Source organism: Paramisgurnus dabryanus, chromosome 4 (genome assembly GCF_030506205.2).
Source record: "Paramisgurnus dabryanus chromosome 4, PD_genome_1.1, whole genome shotgun sequence".
Taxonomy (NCBI): domain Eukaryota; kingdom Metazoa; phylum Chordata; class Actinopteri; order Cypriniformes; family Cobitidae; genus Paramisgurnus; species Paramisgurnus dabryanus.
The window spans coordinates 2,885,412-2,895,950 of record NC_133340.1 but is presented as its reverse complement, the minus strand read 5'-3'; the positions used below and the strand labels follow the sequence as shown (position 1 = coordinate 2,895,950).

The 10,539-nt window shown below is 35.6% G+C and overlaps 1 protein-coding gene across 1 annotated transcript in view; it reads left to right on the top strand.

Annotated features, from left to right (window-relative positions):
• The window catches only part of LOC135760577 (transmembrane protease serine 3-like), an 11,559-nt gene extending 3,281 nt beyond the window's left edge, over window positions 1-8,278 (top strand). The window contains exons 4-11 of the mRNA XM_073814610.1: window positions 4,081-4,209; window positions 4,330-4,376; window positions 4,499-4,664; window positions 5,923-6,092; window positions 6,203-6,298; window positions 6,959-7,086; window positions 7,172-7,321; window positions 8,112-8,278. Coding sequence (XP_073670711.1) covers window positions 4,081-4,209; window positions 4,330-4,376; window positions 4,499-4,664; window positions 5,923-6,092; window positions 6,203-6,298; window positions 6,959-7,086; window positions 7,172-7,321; window positions 8,112-8,129 — 904 coding nt within the window. The 3' untranslated portion in view covers window positions 8,130-8,278. The remainder of the gene's footprint in view (window positions 1-4,080; window positions 4,210-4,329; window positions 4,377-4,498; window positions 4,665-5,922; window positions 6,093-6,202; window positions 6,299-6,958; window positions 7,087-7,171; window positions 7,322-8,111) is intronic.
• Window positions 8,279-10,539: the final 2,261 nt, after the last annotated feature.

Here is a 10,539-nt window from a genome sequence, read left to right as displayed (position 1 = left end):
TTGTCCCAAATCATTAACGATTAACATTGGTTGCTAATGTATATTTTGCATTTTGAAGTAGATGCTATCTGACGAAGCTTGCGCTATTTAATGTGCACTTCTGGTTTACGATACCTCCGAGTTGTCCTAGACACGACTCGAGGCGACGCTGACCTGCGCGGCCGATGTGCGACCCCCTTAAGTGTGTATTAGTACGTTAAGGATATGCAAAAAGTACAAACCCCAAAGTAAACGAAAGTAAACGATGATGCAAGTTATCGTCTCCAACAAAAATAACATTGTTTTTAGCAATGAAGTAGGTGCTCTTTAACTAATCATAGGGGCTTCCTTTTAGGGAGGACCTCTGAGCAGATGGCAGACTCCAAAAGGAAAAACCCCTTTATGCTTTGCTTCCTGGTTCACTTTAACTTTAAAGGGATAGTTCACTCAAAAATAAAATTTCGGTCATCAATCTCTCACTGTCATGTTGTTACAAACCTGCATACATTTGAACAAGAAAGAAGATAATTTGGGGAATGTTTATAATCAAACAAATCATGAGCCCCATTCACTTCTAAAGTAGAAAAAAATACTATGGAAGTGAATGGGGCTCATGAATGGTTTGGTAACAAACATACCTAAAACAAATATCTTCCTTCGTGTTCAGCAGAACAAAGAAATTTATACAGGTTTGTAACAACATGGGAGTGAGAAAATTATGACAGAATTTTCATTTTTTGATATTGAAATTAGAAACTTATATTTTTTGGAATATTATGTTATTTTTTTTACAAATGACTTATCTGTGAGCTTTATTATTGTTAAAAAATAAATGTGCCCTTATAATCTTTAATCAAAAACGCTTATCTCCTCTCCTCCTCGAAAGAATCCCTCTTCACTTCCGGTCACGAGGATTGACTAGCAGCGATTAGCAAATAGCAACATGACCCAATTTCTAGCAATCGAATTAGTTCCCAATGGACGAATTTAAGTCCCATTCCTACCTATCTCATTTCAAAATCCGTTTCACTGGGATAAACGTCACGACGGGGAAAATAAGACGATCAATACTTCCGTTTCATTGTGACTTTAAGGCAAGCGAGCAGATAGAGCCACAACAATTTAAATGTTGTTCACTGAAAAAAAATATTCATTCAATTTACTTAATTTTTTTAAGGTAAGTGGTTGCAATCAATTTATTTAAGCTACATTTAAAAAAAAGCAAAACAAAACAAAAAACTTTTGTTTAAATGTAGCTTAAATAAATTGATTGCAACCACTTACCTTAAAAAAAATTGAGTAAATTGAATGAATCATTCGCACATACATAACAGCAGACCAGCCACTTCTTAGTGTTTGTTCCTCCTTTGAAATGTAAATAATGTACTCGAATCTCATCCACGCGTCAGCTCAGTCTAAATGTTGCTCGCTGCCCAGCTCCATGCACAGAGGGTAGACGCACATTTCACTGTGACAGCGCCACCTGGCACTCGTTGGCCAGTACAATCGACACAGTAACATATCTGTACAGATGTGAAGCTAATATTCATCCAAACAGTCACTAAGTTTGGCTAAATGGGTCTAAAAGTCGCTAGATGTAGCAATAAGGTCGCTAATGCCGAGTTCAGACTGTATGATTTTCAAACTAGTCGGGTCACCTGTGGTTTCACACTGCGTGATTATCTGGGGAAGGGTTCAGTCGCTGCTGTTTCAGACTGCATGATGGATTGGCGACAGGGGTTTTCATACTGCATGACTTTACCGTAAGAAGAATCGCCGATAACTGTTTCCTGGTCCGTCTCACAACCAAACGCACGCGAGAAGTGACGCGAATGAAACAACGCGAGGTCACGCGTGCAAGACCGGAGTTCTCACGTGAGACTGGGATTATTATTTGAAATGGTCACCCACAAGAAGTTTACCATACAAATTGCATGTGCGCTCATTTGCAGCAGAAAGAAGAAGAAATAAAAATTATGAAGGAGGAAATGTTTTGAGAGACTCCTCCCCGAACTTCCAGCTGTCCTGTATTTTGCTCTCTCATTGGATGTAGGTCATCGCCGATGTTATTGACAGTCAAAACACATTTCACACGGCATGATTTTGAATCGCTGACCGGTCCAGATATTTAGCATGCCAAATATCTCACGGGTGTCGGCGACTCGTCGGCGATCCTCTCAGAACGCGTCTTTTATAATTCACACTGTGTGATTGTCACTCGCGTGCACGAGCTTCGATTTGCCTGTGATTTCGGGCATTTGTCGGCGATTTCTCAAAACCTGTCGGCGAGTCAAAATCAGGGCTAAAATCGTGCAGTCTGAACTCGGCATAAGTTGGCAAGCAACACAGTCACTGAGTTGGCATTACTGCTTCAGCCAATCCCCTTTTTTAAGCAAGTAAGCCCCACCCACTGATTAACATTGAATTTGCAAACAAGTTGAAAATAAAAATTAACACGAAAATTAAAACGAAAATGAAAAACAGAACATAAAATTAAAACTGAACTTTACATTTTAATTTTGTCCCTATTATTGCTTGGGCATGAATAAAAAGCCTTTTAAAAATGTATTTACAGATTCCTTTTCAAGCTTGTCTTGACTCAAGATTATATTGAAAATGAAATGTCAAATCATCAATTTAATTTAATTTTTCAATTTGGCCGGAATGATGCTTCATCACGTTAAAAATGAAAATGAAATAATTTAATATAATGTTTTAATTTTTATTTTAGCATTTCATTTTCAAATTTGGGACATATTTTGAGATTTTATTTTAATTTTATAATTTAATTAATTAATTTAAAAAAGTCCAAAAATACCTTCCATGCCGAACTCTCTTGAAATAGAGATTTTAAATCTAAGTGGGATTATTTTTTCTGGTAAAATAAAAGTTAAGTAAGGAGTAATTGACGACGGGCCATTGAAGTATAAGAAAATAATGCACATCCAAGGTGGTAATGCGGCACGATGCGAAGCAGGTGTGCATTATTTTCAAATAATTCAAATGACCGGAGTAAAATATTGCTCTGGTGCCTATTTTTAAGAAATAGGTAGAAAATTAGGTGTGCGGTTTACAGAAACAGAATCAACACCCATGGAACATTTCTCAACCAATCAGAATAAAGCATTCAACAGGCCCTTGGTATAATAAATAATAATAATAATAACTGAGCCCTTACCATACACTATATGCTCCATAAATTAAATCACCTCCCATCTCTGCTATTTAAAGAAAATTAATTTTCCAGACCAAAGCGAGGATTTCCCTTTAAAGAGCACAGAAATATGTTTATACTCTCTTTCTTTGTGTATGTGTGTGTTTCATACAGTGTGGGTGTCTATGAATAATAACGTCTCTGTTCCCAGCGCCCTCATTATCGGCACAGTAAATCCAATTAAAATCAGTCTGCCATTAAATGAAATACTATTGCAAACATTGACGAGATTTCCTTTTAACCAGCTGCAGTCTTTTGCCGATTCTTTCTTTTTATTACTGTTCCTCATTAGAGCTCAGCATTTGTTTGACATTGCTGTTTGTCATTACTGTGTCATATATCAGCCTGTGTTGGTGCGGTGCATGAAACCATCAAAACAATGAACATGTTTAAAATGCAAGGAGTTTGATAGTCATTGTCTTCATTTCGGGTACAAAAGAAAGTTTGCAAAAGAGAAGGACAGCTTGACGTGTTTGATCTAAATACATATGTGGAGTTTGGGAGGGCAGGGGGTGCACCGCCCCCCCCCAGACCACAGCTAATTAGGATTTTAATAATATAGAAATATAAGAATTCATATTTTATTCGTCTACTCTTAATATTTTAATTGGTACACTAATTAACTTAAGGCTTAATAGTTTTAATTCATTTAACCATATTTAAAAACCACAAAGTCGCTAATTTCAAGGTATTGCAGTTCCCTTGTTTGCCGGTACGTGCCCCCCAAGCACAAACGCATTAACCTTAACGTATAAACATAACACAAACAACTGAAAACAGAAACAAATGTTCATGTTTATTTTAAAATTTAGTGTTATTACTTCTTACTTACCTTTAAATAACCAATGGCATTGATCTTTTGTGCATCTTTCTTTCTTTGTTTGTAGCTATGTGAGCTCTGAGAGCATTCCTATCTCCTCCATTGAAGATATCTTCCAGAAAAACCTAGTGGCTCTTAATATCAGCCAACCAGGCCATCAAGAAACCTTCAAGATCCACAACTCTTCATATGTTAGGTATACCTAAAGTCAGAGAGATATTGATCATTGGTATTGTATCAAAATCCTTTTAAAGAGTTGATACACGGTAACAATTACTATTGACCCCACATTAAAAGTGATTTTTTATCTTTACAGAAAGACTCGATGCAGTTCAGGCACAGTAGCTGTTCTCAAATGTATAGGTAAGCAAAAACTGATTTTATTATTTGTGCGGATGGTTGATAAAAGATGTGTTATGACTTTTGTAAACCATCTACAAGAATAGCAACATGCTTAAAAACATCTGTTTGTGGTTACCGTGTAGAGTGCGGCCCCAGGCCGGCGGTCAGGAATCGTATTGTAGGGGGAAACATTTCGAGCCTTGGACAGGTGCCATGGCAGGTCAGCTTATATTACCAGAATCAGCATATCTGTGGAGGATCAATCATAAGTGACAGCTGGATACTTACTGCTGCTCACTGTGTGTACGGGTGAGTCCAACACGATACGTGGTCTGGCACTAAACCTTAATGCTGTTAAACTTCTGTTTAATTTCCTTAGATGCAGCATATACATTTACACAGCAGTGACAATGTTCATAAATGTTAGGGTTGCCAGGTCTGCGTTACAAAACTAGCCCAAAAATATCCAAATGGCCAAACAAGATTCAAAATATGCCACTTTCATATCACAAAAGACATTTTATATTCAATTCTATGCATACACACAATAAAAAAATCACTGCAAGTAATTAAAAACAGACCTGAGAACAGAGGAGCATGTGTTGCGGCCACTAGAATTAGCCACGCTTCAGACACGCCTTCCGTCAAGCGTTAACGCTTACGCCACGTGTGAATGTACTGTAAGCTTATACTAATGATTTAATGATTCATTTCTAGTTTGACTTCATCACACACATAAAAAATAACTCTACAAGTAACTTGCAATTTTATGTTTCAAACAGAGATGGCGCCACAGAGGCAAACATTAAAAATTTGCAATTTTACAGCACCATTTATTAATATTTTACTATGTTCTTACCTCAACTTAGACAAATGAATACATACCTATCTTTTTTCAATGCGTGCACTTAATCTTTGTACAGTGCGTCGTGAATGTGTTAGCATTTAGCCTAGCCCCATTCATTCCTTAGGATCCAAACAGGGATGAATTTAGAAGCCACCAAACACTTCCATGTTTCCCTATTTAAAGACTGTTACGTGAGTAGTTACACCAGTAAGTATGGTGACACAAAATAAAACGTGGTGATTTTTTAAGTTGATAAAAAATGAGAACTATATTGTATGGCGGAAGAGAACTTAGTTTGCAGCACTTTGACCTTGGGTGCAGTAATATTGACAGAAGTTTGAGCGAGAGGGGGAGTAGTCAGGAGTGACGATGTTACTGCGCCCCGAGGTTGAAGTGCTGCAAACTAAGTGCTCTTCCGCCATATAATATAGTTCTCGTTTTTATCCTTTTATCTCATGTGTCTTTAAATAGGGAAAACATGGCATTGTTTGGTTGCTTCTAAATTCATCCCTGTTTGGATCCTAAGGAATGAATGGGGCTAGGCTAAAATGCTAACACATTCACGACGTGCTGTACAAAGATTAAGTGCACGCATTGTTAAAAGATAGGTATGTATGAATTCATCTAAGTTGGGGTAAGAATATTGTAAAATATTGAAAAACTGTGGTGTTTTCCTTTAAGTAATGAGAAATGTCTTCATAGTTACCTTTTTGTTTCTAGTTTTGCTCAGCCGGCGTTATGGGCAGTGCATGCTGGGATATTAGATCAACCTGTGAGTGGATTGGGAGCTGCGTCTGTGGAGAAAATAATCTACAATGCCAACTACAAGCGAGAGAGACTTAGTTACGACATTGCGCTCATAAAGCTAAAGGTGCCTCTGTCATTTAATGGTAAGAGTTTGTTTTGTGCCATTAAAACATTTCTATAAATAAATACTTAAATAGCAATATAAGTTAGTATGATAGGCTCTGAAATGAACTCTTTGTATCTCTAGACTCAGATCACCTGGCTCCCATTTGTTTGCCGAGTTATGGCGAGACCTTTGAGGCAGGACAGATGTGTGTGATCTCAGGCTGGGGAGCCACAACGGATGGTGGTCAGTTTATACTATACTAAAATCAGATTTTACTTTAAAGTGCAAGGTCATAAAAAAATTGACAACATTAAAGGAAAACAATATTTTACTATGTTCTTACCTCAACTTAGACTTATTAATAATTAAGAGCACTAAGTTTGCAGCCCTTCAACCTCGGGCACAGTAATACTGACAGAAGTTTGAGCGAGAGGGGGAGTAGTCAGAAGTGATGATGTTACTTCACGCCGAGGTCAAAGTGTTACAAACTAAGTGCTCTTCCACCATACAATATAGTTCTCATTTTTTATCCGCTTAAAAAATCACCACGTTTTATTTTGTGCCACCATACTTACTCCTGTAACTACTCATGTAACAGTCTTTAAATAGGGAAAACATGGAAGTGTTTGGTGGCTTCTAAATCCATCCCTGTTTGGATCCTAAGGAATGAATGGGGCTAGGCTAAATGCTAACACATTCACGACGCGTTGTACAAAGATTAAGTGCACACATTGAATAAAGATAGGTATGTATTAATTTGACTAAATTGAGGTAAGAACATAGTAAAATATTGAAAAACTGTGGTGTTTTCCTTTAAATGACTCTCAGGTTGTCAACGCGAGGCACCTTTAAATGTAAGCTATGTATGCAGTTAACTGTACCTGTGTACTGTATGTTGTGTAGGAGAGTCCAGTATATCGCTACAGACGGCTCAGGTGCCTTTAATCTCCAAGCATAAATGCCGCAGGCCGGGTCTCACCTCGTGGAACATCTGCGCAGGATATTTGCAGGGTGGCGCTGGTACATGTCAGGTGCAAAGCTTGCTACTAAACACTTTAGTATACTAAACTTAAATGTATTGCACCTTGTTACAACCCAGTTCCTTTGTGTCTGAAGGGGGACAGCGGAGGGCCACTGGCATGCCGGGGGTCGGTGTGGACGTTGGCGGGAGCAGCCAGCAATGCTCAGAGCTGCGGACAGAAAAACAAACCGGGCGTTTACACGAGCATAACTCACAGTCTCACGTGGATTCATCAACAGATGGAGGTAAAATCAGTCGTGTTTGGTTATTGAATTTTTTTACAGAAATGAATATTTAAAGGGACAGTTCACCCAAAAATGAAAATTCTGTTACAAATGTTGTTACAAACCTGTATATATTTCTTTGTTATGATGAACACAAAACATTTTTGTATTTAAGCAGGAAACAGAAGCACCATTGACTTGCTATATATTGAAAAAAGCAAAAATGCTCAAAATATCGCAGCATGGCTCAAAATATCTTCTTTTGTGTTTATCATAACAAAGACATGATGGTGAGTAAATGATGACAAAATTGTTATTTTAGGTGAACTATCCCTTTAATAACATCTGCAAATCTAAGATAAAGTAAACTCACCTTAAATCACAGGACGAAGGCTGATAAGTAACGGCACACGCTTTGCTTATGAATAAATGAACAGTATCACACCTAAGGACAGTGTGTTAAAGGAGATCTGGTGTCATTCACGTTTTGCAGCTAAACTGCGTTCTTATTCCTTAATTCATGTGCTGTTTTTATATTTGGATTGAGTCTTTCATTAACTATGCATCCCAGCTGTTTCAACAAATCATTGATAAAAATGGGTTCATGTGTGATGATGAATACCATCATCAACGTCTTCCTCTATGTTTGAAACCATTTTTGGTAGTGCAGAGACCTCTAGTGGCAACTTGTCAACTAACTCGAGGTCAACAACCTGTAATATACCAAATGATTGACAGCTAGTTTCCTTATATCATTTGAAGTCTGATTTCCCTTGCAAATCTGCTTTCTGGTTTGTTTCGGTTGTAATAGAAAGAAGAGGATCTTTAAGGATGGTTATCCTGGGACATTTTGAACATCTTGCTCGACTCAGCAGCCATGTGTGGCTTTTACAAGGGAAATTACAGTATGTCGCAGTTATCGGACACAGTCCACATGTTATGGAGAGATTTAGATACACTGTAAGAACTTAAATGCATATACAATGGGTAAAATAAGTATTGTCACCTTTTTTTTATTTTTTTGTAAATATACTTCTAAAGGTGCTTTTGACAAGAACATTTCAGCAGATGATGGTAACAACCAATGCAATCCACACATGCAAACAACCTTAGGTGTGTCTATAAATTAAGTAATGGGTAATAATAAAAAAAAACAAAGACATAAGTATTGGACCCCTGAAGAAAAGGAGTTGCAAAAAGGCATAGAAAGCAAAGACAGTCAGTAATAAAAAAAGCAATCCTGTCCCTTGCCAGGACAAATAATAATAGCTGGTTTAGTCCCAAGTGATTATTTACCAGGGCCCGACAGATTTTTTTTAATATCTGCTGAATAATTTTAAATGTTTAAAAAAAAAATTACAGAATTTAAGCTGTAAATATTACAAAATTGCAAGTTTAAAAAAAAAAATTAAAAACGCCAAAGTCCTCTAAATTAAACTGGACCAACATGAACCAGATAAAGCACATGCCAAGATAGAATTATATTTTGTATATACATTACATATATTATTGTTGTAGAAAAAAAATTGTGTTAATACATTCTCATTATAATTTAGCACTTCATAACGTAATGTAAATATAACTTTTTATTAAACCTAACAAGAGCATTCTTCTTGTAAACAGGTTTGAAATGATCATGTGCCGAGTGCTGACTTTCACGTCACATAGTCGACAGAGTCAATTGAGATCTCAAATATCAAATGGTTCATGCTCTCCTTCATTAAAAAATGGTCACAGCAAACAGCATGCCAATTGAAAATCTATGGAAAGAACTAAAGATCAGAATTTATAAAAGAGGCCCAGAACCTTAAAGTTTTGAAGACTGTTTGTGTAAAAGAATGGGTCAAAATCACACCTGACCTGAGCAATGCATGCAGCTAGTTTCTCCATACAGGAGGCATCTTGAAGCTTTCATTACCAACAAAGGCTTTTGTAATCATTTCGGTATGAGTGTTCAATACTTTTCCCTGTGTCATATGATTACACATAACTTACATCTATGGTTTGATTTCTTTGAATCTGTGGATCGTATGGGTTGTTACCACCAACATCTGGTGAAAATTTCATATCAGGAGCACCTTTAGGAATATGTTAACTAAGAAAAACTGTAATGTGTTCAATACTTCCCATTCGGCAAAAATATATTTTAAATAAATGCTTAATACATTTTGTATAATGTTATGCTCAACTGAACATATTTTCTAATTTGGAAATATATTTCGTTTAAACCTTCATATATCAATATATAATTCCAAAATGTATTTAAAGCATTTCCAATTTTACATCCCATATGGCAAAAAAATTTTTTTTTGCCTAAATATATTTTAAATGCATGCTAAATACAAGTACATTTTATAAAGTTTACTTTTTAAGTTGAAAATATATTTAATTTAAACCTTTTCAAACCTGTTATGTTTACAGGTTTGTAACATAAACGTTTTTTTCCAATATTTCCTTATTCAAATATATGAGGGCTAAATATATTTTTAATGCTTTAAAATTTATTTACTTTGATATATATTTTAAAATATACAATAAATGGCCAAAAATAATTAAAAATCTATTATTGTAAACATATTCCTAAATATATATCAACAAATATATTTTTGACCATTTTCTAAATATTTTAAAATTTTATGTTTAATATTTTATGGGTTTTTTTTGCCTTATGGGTTATTTTACCCACTGTATAGTTTGATGAATGTATTGTTCAAACTTATTATTTAGGTGTAATATTATACACATATTGTGATTCCATGATATCTGTAAGAAAATGTACTGAAACAGAGATTTTAAATCATTGTGAAATCATTTTATTATTTCAATTTCTTGTAAAAATGTTTTAATATTTATTGCACTTTATTTATTTATTTATTCAAGTTTATTACACATTGCTCTTGATGTGTTTTGTATTTAAGGCCAAAGATGAACACACAGATTTGCGAAAGTTAGTTAATGTCATGTTACATTCACTCTCTATTGTGCTTTTCCAGAATGTCTACAGTATGATCTACTTTGTTTATGTATTTAGTTCACAAAACATGTTTTTAGAAATAAAGATATAGTCAAACAGACCAATAATAATAATAAACTTGGCCAAAAATGTTTTGTTCCACTTTCTTTGAACTCCATTAGAATTTTACGCCCGACTCAAATCATTTATTTGTGTGTGCAGCACCAGACTGACTCTGTGAAGGTTATGTTCAAATCAAACAAAATAAAACGCAACAAAATGTTCC